This window comes from Patagioenas fasciata, chromosome 8, assembly GCF_037038585.1.
Source record: "Patagioenas fasciata isolate bPatFas1 chromosome 8, bPatFas1.hap1, whole genome shotgun sequence".
NCBI lineage: Eukaryota > Metazoa > Chordata > Aves > Columbiformes > Columbidae > Patagioenas > Patagioenas fasciata.
In genome coordinates this window covers 8565950-8580686 of record NC_092527.1, presented here as the reverse complement: position 1 = coordinate 8580686, position 14737 = coordinate 8565950, and the positions used below count along the sequence as shown (strand labels likewise).

At 55.7% G+C, this 14737-nt stretch overlaps 1 protein-coding gene across 1 annotated transcript; it reads left to right on the top strand.

Annotated features, from left to right (window-relative positions):
* The first annotated feature begins 890 nt into the window (after positions 1-890).
* NEUROG3 (neurogenin 3) lies at positions 891-1433 on the top strand. Its single transcript, XM_065843976.1, has one exon. It carries the CDS (start codon positions 891-893, stop codon positions 1431-1433), a length of 543 nt encoding a protein of 180 aa, XP_065700048.1.
* The last annotated feature ends 13304 nt before the right edge of the window (positions 1434-14737 follow it).

Genomic DNA, 14737 nt, shown 5'->3' with positions numbered 1-14737 from the left:
GTGCCAGGGCAGCGCGGGGCTGTCCCTGGCACTGCAGGGGCGATGAGAGGGGTCGTGGGAGGTGACGGGGTCTCCTCGGTTCCCTCCGGGGCGGTGGGGTTGTCCCGGGAGCGCCCCACCGCGCCTGGGCGCCGGGAGGAGGGAGGTGGATGTGGCTCAGCCGAGCGGAACGGAGCCTGAGCCACCCCGGAGGAATCGCCAGGGCCGGCGCCGGGGGAACCCCGCCTGGCCCGGCGGTGCGTCGCTTTGCGCGGTGTCCGGCGCTGCCCCGCTTTGCGCAGCCGGGTCCCAAGACCCTCCTGTCACCATCAGGCCCCGGGGCAGAATCCGCCCGCTCGATCCCCCGCCGCAGCCACCCGCGGAGCCCCGGCGTGCGCGGCAACCCCGGCCGACGTACAGACCCTCCTGCCCGGCGTCCGGGGCTCGGCCTGATGGTCCCGTCCTGGTGGAAGGCGAGCGAGGACCGGGCCTGGGAGAGAGGGGGCGGGCGGGGGGTCCCGGGGCGGCGTGGGAGCCGGCGGGGTCTCGCGTGGCGGGGCCGGGGCGGTGCTGAGCCCGGCACGCTCCCGCCGGGCTGATAAGATAAAAGCGTGCCAAGGGGTGGGTGCGGGCGGGGGGACGCACACGCCACCGGACCGGGAAATCCCCATTGTCTGTCGGCCCTATATATATAGGGGCTTAACCGCAGTCGTGTGCCGGCCGCGCAACCTTTCCTGCCCGCACTCGAGGGAAAGCGGGGAGGGGGGAGCGGCGAGGGGCACGGAGCGAGAGCCACTCTCTTGCCCTGCAGCCTCACTCAGGCTCAGCAGGTACAGCTGCGGGGGAGAGAGCTTCTCCGGGCCGGCCGTACCACCGCTCTTTGCCGGCTAACGGTGGCTTGGCTTTGCAGGATGGCCCCACAGAGCGACCGCTCGCCGGGCGAAGGGCAGCCCTATTTTGGCGGCGCCGAGGACGCCCCTTCCGCGGCCGGCGGCGGCTCTGCGGGCAGTCGGGGCGACTCGCCGGCCCGCAACGCCTTGGCCCCTCGGGAAGCGGCGGCCCGCAGAAAGGGGAAGGCGCGGCGGGGCCGCGGCAAGGCGAGGGGTGAGGGGCTACTCAGCAAGCAGAAGAGGAGCCGACGCATGAAGGCCAACGACCGGGAGAGGAACCGCATGCACCACCTCAACTCCGCCCTGGACGCGCTCCGTAGCGTCCTGCCCACCTTCCCCGACGACGCCAAGCTCACCAAGATCGAGACGCTCCGCTTCGCCCACAACTACATCTGGGCGCTCACCCAGAGTCTCCGCCTGGCCGAGCAGGGCCTGCCCGAGCCCACCCCGCCGCCGCCCCCCGTCGCCGCCGCATCCCCAGGGTCCTGGGACTCGCCCTGCCCCGCCGCCCCACCGCCTGCCGCCCTGCGCCGCGGCCCCACCGCCTTCCCCGCCTTCCTCTGAGCCCGTTGCCCAGCTGCTTTCCACTCCTTTTTGGCCTTCAGATAGCCGGTGGAGCTGAGGGGGAGCTCCCCGCGCTGCGCGCCGGGGGGAGGTGGGCGCCCCGCTCTCCCCCGCCCAGTCCCGCCTGGCTGAAGTGCAGCGGGAGCGGGCGGGGAAAAACAAATCACGGTTTTGTACTTGGAAACGGTAAATTATATTAATTTGTCGCTATCGCTATTTATTGATTATATTTCGTAACAAATATATATTTTGTATATAAGAGTATTTTTGGCAGCGGTGGTCCGGCTGTTTGTACCGGGGAGGAGAGCCGCGGTTTTTGGAGAAGAGAATAAAGTCTGTCACGGTCAGACCTGTGCGACGCCGTGTTTTTTCCACCGGGGTATTTCAAATTCGCGCTTAGCTCACTCCGGGGAGGGCAGCGCCGGCCTCGCGGGGACTTGCGCGGGGTCTCGGGCAGTGTGACCCGTGTCGGGCCGCTGTGCCCGGTGAAGGGTCACTCCCCTGCGTGGGAAGGAATGGCGATAGAGAGCAGCGCAACGGCGTCTTGCGCCTGTGCGCACTCCGGAGTGTGCCCGTCGGGGCTCACGCGTACATTTAAAACCGACCTCTCTTTGCAGACGCGCTTTCCCGTACGGATCTGTCTGATATCCCGTACCACCGGGCAACTGTCCTGCTCCACCCGCCGCGTCTCGGGTAAGGTGCGCCCGGCTGCAGCCCTCCCCACGCAAGCGGATTTTCATCTCCGGGCTCGGCCCTGGGACTATTTTGGTGATATCCCCGGGGCACAGCGCTCCAGCTCGCAGGGCGGTGTGGGTCCCCGGGGCAGCATTGCCCTGGATCGACCCCATCTTCCCCAGGGGAGGGTTTAGCCGGGGTAGGTGTGGCGTTCGGTGGGCAGCGGGCGCAGTCGGAACCTGTAGCCCTGAGAGGGGGGCTGGAGCGGAGGGCATCACGCCTGTTAAAGCCGCAGGAGGTGGGAAAAGCAACACCTCCCACGCCACGGCGATAAGAGATGCTGCACGAATCCCGCCAGCCTTTCCCGGCCCTCTCCTGCCAGTGACTCAATTTGTAGCTGGTAGATTTACGGCCGGGCCACCTCCCCTCTCCGCGCTGCCCCGGCGGGGCGGCAGTCGCTAGACAAAGCGGGCCGTGAGGCCAAAAGCCCATTGTGATGCTAATTGTTCTCAGCTGAGCCCGTTTGCCCGCGGCAGAGACGCTATTGAGGCAATTTGTAGAACAAAAGAAATTTGGTTACTGGAAACAAAGACGCACGCACAACGCTTCTCCCCCCAACACTCCCTTCCCGCACCGCAACAAAAGAGGCAAGAGTGAAACCTGACCGGTTGCGGGATCCCGGGGGCCTTGTCCCGCCGCTTCCCCTCGCCCCGCCGACGGGGAGGGGGACATTCCCCTCCACCGCCCCCCGCCTCCACGCTGCTCCCGCTCCCCGGGTGCCGCGGAACGGGCTGCGGTGGGGGAGACACAGCGGCGCGGGGAGGGCTCGGGGGCTGGCAGAGCGCGGAGCGTCTCCTGCGCCCCGTCCCGCACCGGCGTCGCGGGCTCTGGCCATGGTGCTGAAGGCGGCGGCCGGGCCCGGGAGGGGCTGGGTGCGCGGCGCGGTGCTTCCCCCGCCCCAACCTTCTCCCCTCCCGGGGCTCAGCCTTCGAGTTGTGTGGAATAGAACCCCTCCTGGGCACGGGGTTGTGGGGAACCCCTCCTGGTGCGGACCCCCGCCCAGTGCGTTTCTCCCCAGCCTTGCCGGACACAGCCCAGGTGCAGGCTAGCTGTGGAGCACTGAGATTCAGGTGGGCTGCGAGCAACATCACCCAGACCTGCATCAAAGCCAGAGGCCAGCTCGGCCCTGGTGCTAACCAGGCACTTTGCAGCTCAGAAAGCACATGAGGCTTGGGGGAGTTTGGAGAAGCAGTGATTTGTTCTTGTGCACTTGATCCAGCCTTGGTCAATGAACCATCCCACGGAGAGGAGCCACAGATGCACTGTGCACCAGGGAAAAGCGAAAGAGGGCACCGTGCTGCCAGCGCTGACAAGCAAGGCAAGAAGGACTCCCTTTCTGCTTGAGCTTTTTTGGAGACCTTCTCTTCCTGCTGCCTCCTGGGACCTGTTCATCCATGCAGAGCCCCTCCTCTTCGCCTGTTCATTGATTTGAGAAGCAATACCCACATTGCTGGAGAAATGCAGGCCATGGGGCAAGGTTGAGGACTAGGAGAAGTCTGTGTGTGCCTATCTCTGTGTGTAGTGTTAGAGTCCTGAACGTGATCTATCTGTGTCGTAGATCAGATAGGCAGAATGAAAGACCTAATAGTATTCCTCCCCCTTCCCCCCTTTCTGGCTGTATTGTGTATTGTTTTCATACTCTAACAGTCTGCAAAGTGCTCCAAGGCCTCTGTGTGTGGCCAGAGGTGAAACATGGTGATTATTTGGGTGATAAAATCATTTAATGTTTTCCCTACTAGTGCAGCTCCACTCTGATATTTCCCTGTGAGGTATCACTTTTCCCTGTCTGTCTGCATGTGCCGTGGGACTGAGGAGGATACAACACACTCACTTGGTCTGCGAAAGTCACATTTTTGCAAAAACACTGCAAAAGGGAACTCCAGGTCTATATGGGCAAGAAAAGGGGCAAGGAGAGCCTGAGAGCCCTGTGAAGAGCTTTGGGGACTTATAAGAGTCCCCAAAGACATCTATACAGCTGTATTTTCAGAAAGTGGTGACTTCAGCGGGTTTTACTGCATTGCAAATTCTTTTCTCTGGAGGCCGAGGATGTTTCTGGTCTTCCAGCCGTGGGGCTGTATGTTGGGGGGTGACGGGGAGGCGGGTGGATTTACTACCTCTGGAGAACTAGCGAGTTCTTTAGGGGCTTGAATGCTTTTTTTTTCTTTGCCTCCACATTATTAGGTTAATCATTGCTTGAACTGGTTGCTATGGTTTTGGCAAACCCATGGAAACTTGATAATGAAGACTGAAAGACTCTTTTTCCATTTATCTTTTCTCTATGTTTAGTGCATGATGGTCTCATTTCTCTTGACAGGGCTGTCTCAGCATCAGTGCCCGGCCTTTATAACCACGGTGCTGTAATGGCCTCCGGACTTTTTGATGTGGAAGAAACAGGTGGCTGCTGGGACCATGACCGTTTCAGGGATGCAGGATGGTGCCCTTGCGTACTTGCAGGCGATGGGTTGAAAACAAACTTAGCTGCCTGGTCTGGTCACTGAAATCCCATGTAAAGCAGACTCAACTTTTATTTTTGTAGTCAGGGGAGAGCCCCTTGCTACAAGCTGATGTTTTCAAGCCCCGAACACTGAGTTTTAAGTCTCTTTCTATTTAGACATGAAGATTTTTAAACTATGTCATATTTTACCCTACTACAGAAGTAACATATCTCCTCCTGAGCCTTCCCTCTCCTCTGTAGCTGCATTTTACTGCTGAACTCCGGCTGCGAGGACATTCGGCAAACTCTGGTGATGCCTCCAAAGCAGAGCCTCCTGCAAACACCTCGCCAATGCTCTGCTCTGCTCAGGTTAAAATGGGGAACTGAGGATAACCAAAAGTTGAACATAGAGCCTGTAAATTATTTGCAGGGCTCAGAGAGGCCAGGCTCATTGCCAGGGCCAGGGAAAGTGACACACTGTGGGGTTCTTTCCTCAGTGACAGGCTCGTCCCCCTCCTCCTCGATCCTAGTGGGCTCCCTTGTGTCTGAAGGCTGGCAAGAAAATGAAGGTGATTCCCATAATCCCAGGGCAATTCCTTTGACCTCAGACCTCCATTCTGCACTCTAAATACAGCTTTAAGTGAGTCGCCTCCTGCCCTCTCACATTGTCTGCCCCTGACATTGCAGTCAGGTTTCCTGGCAGAGGAGGAAGCCAGGGCTGTAAACCACTGCGGGTCCCCTCCGTGCTGCTGGCAATCCCGCAAGCAGAGCAGGCCCTCTCGCCTCTTTCAACATGATTCGAGGTGCCCCAGGGTCCCCCAGAGCTGCTCCTGTGGGGCCATGACAGGATGCTCGGACGCTGCCGCACGCCTGCGGCCGCTGTGCACCCGTGCACTCGCACCGCCTGCACGTTTCGGTGCAGCCGCGCTCGCCGGCAGAGAAAAGACGAAGAATTGGGATTCTTTCACATGGTCAGCCCTCAAAAGTCTGCCTTTCCCCCCCTCCTCCCAGCTATAATGACAATCCAAAGAGTTCCTGATAGGGTTTTAAAAGATGCTTATTCATTCACTGTCCACCAAGCATGAAAATCCAGCTCATTTGTTCATTTGTTGCCATTCTTCGTCTGAACGACCCCACAGGGGCTGAAGCCTGTTGCCGAAAACTTGTCACTCACACTTTTAACTTCTTTTTGTTGTACTCCTCTTGATTTCATTCTTCTGGGTCTCCACCTCCACCACCACCCCACCCTCTCCTCTGGTCACAAAGGCGAGTCTGGGAAGCTCTTTAAAGCTGCAGTGCCCTCTTTTAAAAATCAATACAAAAAAAGGAGTAGCTGAAAGGAGATCCCAAGTTTGTGTAAGGAAGGGGGAAACTCCCTCTCGTGTGCACAACCCAGATGGGGACGGCAGGAGAGGGGACAGGGCCAGGTGCCAGTGCCCTGAATCCACCATTGAGCCCTCTCTGGGGTTCACGTGGCACCCTGACCAGAAGAGTTGGGCCTTTCTGTGTCAAAGGGAATGTAACCTGAGGGTTTCAAGGCCATGGAAGTAGAGGGAAAAAGCATCAGCCAAGCAGTGTGCTCCTTGAGGAGCAGCCACCAGTGCGGCCTCTCTCCCCGTGGTGTGTCCTTGGTGCTCGGTCCCCTCCATTCAGAGGCTTTTGCAGCATGTGTCTGATGCAGCAGCTCTGCTTTCTAGTGAGACCAACCCGGTACACACTTCCCTTTTCGAGCTGTGGGCTTCATAATGCAGAAAAAAAGGACAAATGAATGAGTATTTGTATCTGGAACTGGGCTGGATGTTGCTAACTAACCTCCAAGCAGGTCCTGGCTGCTTATGATCCAGCTCCTGGCTGGATTCAAAGCTGGACTCTTCCCAGAGGAGACAATTCAGTGATGCTTGCCCTTCCTGGATCCTGGGGGTGATGCATTTGGGCCCACCTCAGCCCCCCACCATCACCGCTAGGACTGGCCAAAGTATGGGGCTCCCCTCACTGAGGGACACGCACAAGTTTCGTTTAATGGTCCCCATGGACATTTCTGATCGCATTTAATCCCTGCAGCCCACAGTTGCGCAGCTGCAGCCACGAAGAAGCTGTGAAGCCTTTTGTTCTTTTTCAGCTGGAGCTGTGAGGTTTTACCTCATTTTTTGGGGGCCTGAGACATGACTCTTGCCTGTACTTTATGTAGCTCTGCCTGGAGCAGGCCCAGGTGTGGGTGAAGCATCTCCTGCTTCTCCCTGAAGGGTGTGGGTGAAGCACGGGCTCCTCGCTCAGGCTCAGCTCGTTATTTCAAAGAGCATGTTGGAGGGAAATTATCTCTCCCCTCCCTTCCCACCCAGTGAATGCAAGTGGAGCTCATTCCCTTTCTTCCTCAGGGCATCACATCCCCAATTCTCCAGTACCCAAATTTCAGTGGAAAAAGCTGCCACCAATAGACACAGGTATAAAAGCACCTGCCTACCCACACTTCCCTCCCCAGGGCAGGGGCACTGGCAGGAGCCTCTCCCTGTCACCTCCCAGGCACCAATCCATCATCCCCAGTCCCTGGGCACCAGTGGCCCAAGCCCTCCCACTCCCTGTCCGGGCAGGTTGTTTCAGCCATCGAGACCTTGCACCCGTGGGACAGGGGGATGATTAATGGGGCAGGTGCTGGTGCCCAGACCTGGCTCTTGCCCTGATAAGGTGGGAGCTGAGATAGCGCTGGGTCAATACTCCGCGGTGGCCACCTGGAGCTGTGGCTGGAGCCACCTGAGGGGCTCCAGAGAGGAGAGGACACAGGGGGTCCAGTTGTGTCCCACGGGAGGTGCGGCTCCCCATCTCACCCAGCCCCCTGAGCCGTGCTGGCGGTGGGTGACCCGCTGCTCCCGGCCGGACCCCGGTCTCCCCAGCCATCTGCTCCCCCTGCCCGCTCCCGCACATCAGCTTTCACCACACAGCCTGGCTCCCGGGACAAAGCCAAGGCTCCAGCCTCCCCCTGCGGTTAATAATTCCCAAGGGAGGGTGGCATTCCCATTTATCACCCTTCTTTAAAACCCAGCTGTTATTTATGTGTGTGCCCCCCACCTCGCCTTTCCCCAGTGTGCTACTGTGCCCCTAACGCATTCTGCGACACCCTAATGTCCCCACGTCTGGACGGGAGGGGGTTTTGCGTGTGTGGGGGTCCCACCATCAATATATGCCCTGTTTTAGGCACCGGAGCTTGGGGATAGATGGTACCACTGGCTGCACATGTTGGAACAGTGAAAGGACACCTGTTGCTGGAAAAACTGCAATTCAGGGTTAGCTGAATTTTTTTGTTTGTTTGTTTGAAAACACTCCTCTGGTAATAAGCCCTGATATAGTTCACCCTTACCTGTTCCTGGAACTGGATTTCATCAAATGCTTGGTGGTGGGTGGATGCCCTGGAAGGAGGCTGCCCAATTTGATTAGTGTTTCCTTTCTGCCGCCCTCAGGCTCTGTACCCGGGAGATGCCCCTGCCCTGCCTGGCTTGCTTTGGGCCACTTTATCCCAGTGACCCAGGAGACTTAATGATGGGACCCGGGGTGCAAATAGCAACTGTCTTTAAAACTACCTGTTTTGGGTGCACTTCAGCAGCCCTGCCATCCTGCGGTTCAGCCTTTGCAGTATCACAAGAAGACTTTCTGGGGAGGTTGTTTTCCCTTTTTCCCATGGTCTGTCCCTGGTCTGTTGTGGGATGCTGTGCTGTCCTGGCTGCCCCGTGCGAGGCTGCACGGCTGATTAGGGGCCTCCTTTGTCACCTAATTGGATTTTTCTCCCCTTGTTAGCCTGCAATGAAAATGTCATGGGCGGCAGTGAGGTGCCCATTCATCTCGAATTAAATTCGGTCGCCTCTCGGGCGAACTGCGCTGCTATTCACCCTGCAGCAGGCAGCTGCTGCTCGCCGGGATGCAACCGGGGGTCCTGCACCCGCAGCCACCGCAGAGCCGGCCGTGATGCTGCAGCAAGGGAAAAGCGCCAGCTTGGACAGACGCAAGGAAGGCTGGGGGCCGCACAGCCCCCGGCTTCTCTCTCCAGGCGGTCCCCGTGGCTTGCTGGAGGATTTTTGGCCGGTGTGTGGGCTGTGCACGGCGGTGTGTTGCCAGGAGGTGGTGCTGGGATCCTGCGCCCTTGGCCTTGGCCAGACACAGGCCCGGATGCAGGGCTTCTGGCACACTGCGTTTTCCAGGGAGCCAGGGGTTGTGGAGGGTTGTGAGGGGAAGCAGCATGGCCGGGTGTTTCATAAAAGGCAACTAAAGAGCTGCCAGCTCCGTAAATGCAGCCGCAGAGGGGCAGCTCGGCTCTCAAAGTGGGGCTCAGGTCAGGTCTTCTCAGCCACAAGGCGCCGGGAGCTGGAAAACAATGTGGAGGTGATGGGAAATGGGCTTTGCTGTGGGGTGGGTCCCAGCAGGATCCTTGGGGCTGGCCGGCAGCAAGCCCAGCTACGTTGGTGCGATGTAGTCCATGCTATGTGATGTTAAATAAGAAAGAACAGTGGTTTTTGAATACACCATAAGATTAGAGAAGGTGAAATTATTTGCGGCGAACAATGGCGTTGATAACTTTTTCCGTTCTTTGCTTTCCTGTGAGTAAACATCCATTCTTCTTACTTTTATAAAAGCCTTCAGCAGGCGAGTGTAAAGCGTCCAGGATTGTTTCTGTCCTGACTGGATGCCTCCCAGCCGGGGAAAGAGCTTTCCTGTTCCCTGCCCAAATTCCTCCTCAGTGATTTGCTAAAGCCCAGGGCGGCTTTGCCTTTCCCTGACCGCGCTGGCACCCGAAAACCTCCAAGACCTAAACTCGGCAAAGAGCAGATGAAAGAGCTCTGGGGGCTCCGCAGGGAGAAGTAATGATCTGCAAACAGACAGATACTCACAAAATGCTTTTTTCCTTGCTCTCCTCCCTCCTCTGCTGCTGACATATACATATATATATATATTTTTGGAGAGACACTCGGAAAAAAGTGGCCTCGGGTGTAGGGTCCCCAGGGGAGTTTTCTGAGTTTGCAGGGGTTCACTGCTGCCAAAAGCATGAGATGGGCAGGAAGGAGGAGGAGGAGGAGGAGGAACGGGTCCACGGGAGCATCAGGAGGGGAAGACCATTAATTTCCTTACTCAAATGGCTTCTGCCACTGCTGCCTGGGAACTGGGTTCCTCAAAATCCACCCTGCAGGAAAGGAGAAACAAGCCATGCAGGTGAGCACCCCACTGCCTCGGCTCCGCAGCCCAGTTGTGTCAGTGGTCAGGCTGCGAAGCCGAGGCTCCCGCTCTGAGATGTTTTTATTGCCTGGGAATCAGGCTGAGGAAAGGTGTGGCCTGGCCTTTTTTGTTTTTCCCCTTCCTCCCCACTTTATTTGGCCAAATCCGGGAAAACGCAGGGTACGGCTTATGTTTTGGAGCAGCACGATGGGCTCTGCTCTGCAGATGGCCCCGTGCATTTCACAGGGCCACAAAGACAATGCTCATCACCCCCTTTCCCCTAAATTGTTATTTTTCACATCCCCTGATGGTGTTAAAAATTAATGCATCTGGTTCCCCTGAAGCAGAAGGTGGAAAACCCCGGGGGTCCTGGGGGGCACGTTTCCCAGCTCCCGCAGGAAGGAGCTGCTGCTGGCAGCCTAAAAACAGGTTGGTGTGTCACAGCCAGCGGTTTCTTGGCACACACTGGGAAATCCCGAGTATGCTACAGGACAATACATCCAGAAGGCAAGGGAGAACAATAATATCTCAGGAAGCAGCCAGGGATACTGCAGGGGAGAAACCCAATTTAGCGCGTTTCCTGGCCTGAAGGTCCATGCCATGGCGTGGCTGGGGCTGTCCTGGTTGTAACCGTCACCAGAGGGGCCAAATGAGACTGTTTGCAGATCCCTGCAAACTTCTTAAGCTACTTATTTGCCAGTTATTACTTATTTTGTCAAGTTACATTTTCTTTTTTTTTTTTTTATTTTCGTGTTATTCCAAGTAGCCTGGGCCATGTAGAAATGAGCTACTGGAGGAGGAGAAAACCATGGAGGAGGTACCTGGGGCAAAAAAATTATGCATTTCTTATAGCACTGGCCAAATTTGTCTCTGGTGGCCACTAGCCCAAGCTTGCCCCATGCCCACACTGCCACTTGTCCCTTCACCCCACTCAGCTCTGGCAGAGGGAGGGCAGCATCTCTGGTTGCTCTGCCACCGGCATTGCTCCTGCTGGCTGCTCTTGCCCAGCTCTCATCTCACTATCACGCCCAAACCACGGGCCATGGGGATGACCCGACTTTGCTGCAGAAGCAGGGATTGCAGAAAGCAAATTAAAAATACAAGCAGGTGGGAGGGGAGGGGGCTGCGCTGCCTTCCCCGCTGCTCCCCTGTACTTTTCACCCTGGCGAGGTCAGCCCCATAAAACACAGACAGGGGATCCCTGCGGCTCCTTGATTGCTATGTTGTAACGCCTCGCAGGAAAATCTCACTGGTGGAAACAAGGTTTAGGAAGGCTTGAAGTGGGGCCTGGGAATAGCATCTATAGCGGGTTTTCCTGTAGGGCATTTTGGAGTAAAACGAGGTTTCCACCCTTGGACCCCTGTGCCCCTGGGATGCCCTGGCACCATGGGACAGGTTCCCGTCATGGCAGAGCTCCCCAGGCCAGTCGGCAGCATAGTCTGCTAGGCAAGGTTTTACATTCTTCATGATTTGGAAAGAAGAAATCAGTAAGATGCGTGTACTTCAGCCAATAATGCGCAGCAACACACATTTGATCTAGTGTGTGTATTAAAACAGAAGCTAAAGAGCCTTTTCTGAACACTTACAACTCTTTATATGACTTCCTTGACTTTATTCGCTCCAGCTAGCACTCCTATGCAGTTTTTTTTTTTTGTATTTTTCAGCAGAAGAACGTTTTCACCTGCACTAAATGGCTCTGCTCCTGCTCTGGGGGGGCCTGGGGGCTCAGAAAGTCTTTGACAAGCCTCCTCCTTGGGTCTCTGGTGAGGGGCTTTGCCATGGCCCAAAAGGCTGAGAAATGCCTATCAGGCAGCCAGACTTTTCCTGACCCTCAGAGATGGGGTGGAAGTTCCTCTCCTGTGGCGGGGGTTGCACCCTGAGAGGCCCCATGTATTCCAATAATTCCCCCCCAACTACTTTAATTTCTCTTCCCACCCTTTTTTTCTGTAACTCTGCTGTGCCGCCTGCCACAATGGTGAAAAGTATTTAATTCCCAAAGGAAAAACAGACTCTAGAAATCAAAGTCTCTTTTTAGAGCTTCTCGGAACTGAAGTGGCCAGAGGAGCTAATAAAATCCCGAGTTACGAAGTGCTGTGGAGGTTGAAACCCTCCCGCTTGTCCCACAACAAGGGCAAAACAAGGACCCATTCATCCTGGGTCCAACTCCTATGGAAAAGCCGAGCGGGGAGCCTGGTGATATACACGGCACTGGTGGAAGGGCAAGGAACAGTTGGGCCTTGTCAGAGGTGTGGGCACAGAGGTGGCTTTGGTGATGTGGGATCTGCTGGACCTGGCTGGGACTGGATTTGCTCAGTTTGTGGTGGCCGAGGGACAAGCCAGTGGCCTCGTGGAGATGCTGAGGCTTCCTGTCACAGGAGAGGTGGCCAGAGCAGCTGCTGTGCCTGTGTTTTGGGACTCATGCCCAAGGCTGGCAGGGCAAAGAAAGAGGCTTTTTGCCCCGAGTCCCTGCCCCACAGTTGTCGCAACAGGCTCAGCCTGCCAGCAAACACGCTGCGGAGCAAGGATGAATTGATTTTGGTCTCTGATTTAGAGATGGGCAAAGAAAGGCTGTGTGCATTAATCCTGCACTAGATTTATTATACTGCTATATTTTTGTATATTGATTTATTATACTATTATATTTCAGTAACTGCCTGATTGGGCTGGGTGCAGGATTAACCAGGGCACAGTGAAATAGGGTGCAATGGGTACGCACAGGGCAGGGGCACCATCAGCCCCCTGAGGACAAGCCCCAGCTGGGGCAGGACCCCTGATTATTGCAGGTGGAGCCTTGAGTGTACTAATTGGCCTTAATGGCCCTAAGCAGCCTCACCTGGGGCCTCCTCACAGCCATAGGCTGGCTCTACTTAAGCCCAGCCCAGGCATGTGATGTTTTCTTTGTCTCTAGCGAAGTGCAGATGGGTGAGAATTTGGGGAGAGCTGAGCAGCCCCTCAGTGGTGGGTCACTGCTGTGCTAGAGGGCGGTTCCACGAGGTCCTTCTGCCCTTCTTACCCTGGCTGTTTTGAAGATTAAAACCTCTTTCTGGGTCCTCGGCAGCCACCTGATGGAGGAGCAGCTTTTTGGTAGGAAGAGGCTGGGTGGAAAAGTTGTTGTGGGGTTGGGGAAGAGAGGGTTTCATCCAGCTAAATGCATTTTTGGGAATGGTAAGCAGTACCCAGTGTAAGTGGTGTGAGAGAGGGGAGCTGGTGGGACATGGCTGGATCTTCCTCCTCCCCGCAGTGGCTGTGTGGTCAAACCTCCAGGGTGAGGGCATGAGGTCCGGCCTGGAAGCAGGATGGCTCTGCTTTTGCTGGCCATGCTTGGTGAGCATGTAGTGATGGGAGGAAAAAACAATGCTGTTTTTTCATTCCTTTTCCAACATTGGTTTGAGTCTCCCTTTTCTGTTTAACAAAGGGTCTGCTTACCACTTGCACTGAGGAACGTGTAGCTTGTGTGTTTGGCTGCAGCGGTTTGTAGTCTGAAATGGATGAAGGTCCCTGGGGAGCCTTCTGTGGGGTGAAGACTGAGTGTCGAGGCTGGGCAGCCCTTCTCCAGCCTGACCTGCTGTCCTGCTGCACTTCCACCGTGGTCACTGGAGATGCGGAAGCTCTCCCGGAGAGTGGGGGGTGTCCCAGGTCTTCCCCCGAGAAGTGGTTTTGTCAAGACACTGCTCAGCCAGTGCCCTTCAGGTTTCCTTTTCCTTCCTGCCATCTGCATAAATACCCAGGAGATGTTTCCAGCAGCTCATCACTCCATTCCTGGTGTGTTCTGAGGGTCTTGCCTGATGGGCAATGAACTGTGCTTTGGAGGCAGGACTTAGAGGTAAACTGAGGTGATGTTGTGCCCGCTGGGTCAACACAATCCTTAAGTTTCTAAATTACTGTGGGTTATGATATCTCCTTTAATGCAGGAGATATACAGTGTATCAGTGCCTTTCCAGAACCTTTCCCATCCAACCCTCATCAGAGCCAGGCAGTGCATATATGGGAACAGATTTGCTTGGGAAGAATGTTTTGTTCTATCGAGAGCCCCAGGGGGTGTTTATTTTATATTTTTTTATTTTAGGACATGATATTTTTCTAGATTCTGTTTTTGGGTTTTTGGAAGTTTGGCATCAGCTAGGGAACATCCTCTGGCTGTAATTTGCAAGGCTGAGTGTGCCTCTCCTGGCACGGGGCTGCTTTCTGCAGTGGGGATGATGCTGGACAAATCTCTTAAGCAGAAGATGCTGGAGAAGAAATTAACCTTTAAAACACACACGCAAGGTACATGCAAAATATTCCTCCTAATGTAGCACTTGGGATCTGGGCAAATGACACTAGCAGAGCAGTGGGGCTGTATGGGATGCGTGGATTTGAGGTGTTCCCCTATGGTGAAGCTGGATGCAAGGATTTCATGAGCAAAAAGTTAGATTTATGGATTTTTTTTTTCTTTTTCTCCCTCCCTACTTATTGCATTTAAAAATATATTTTTGGTAGCAAGTGGGGAACCCTGTGCGGTTGAGCAGGGGCTGCTCTGCAGTGTGCCCACCACCAGCAAAATCCGTCTGGCAGAGGGGTTTGAGGGAAAGATTAACAGTTAAAATACACGTGTACAAACCCCCACCCTGCAGTGGGCTCAGCTCCTGCCAGACAGCGCTCGGGAAATACAACTCGAGTGGCGTTTGGGTCTGGTGATGAGGACAGGGAGCTGGGAGCTGCTCTCACAAGGGGGCCATGGGGCAGGTGCACAGGAGAAGCACCATATGTTAAACAACCCCCAGGAAGCTTTCAAGCCTCTGTTGTAAAAATCCCCTGTCTTTCTCCCTGTATTTAATGCATCTTTGTATGGACACTAATTCCTCAAGTATCCACACCAGGGCTGACTTTTAGTATGTTTGTCCAGGCAGGCTGCCAGCAAGCAGTTCCTACAAGGCTCCCAAGCTCTGACATTTGTTAA

What these genes read in the sequence shown, in the direction of transcription:
- NEUROG3 (XM_065843976.1), top strand. Translation starts at nt 891, where the DNA reads ATGGCCCCACAGAGCGACCGCTCGCCGGGCGAAGGGCAGCCCTATTTT.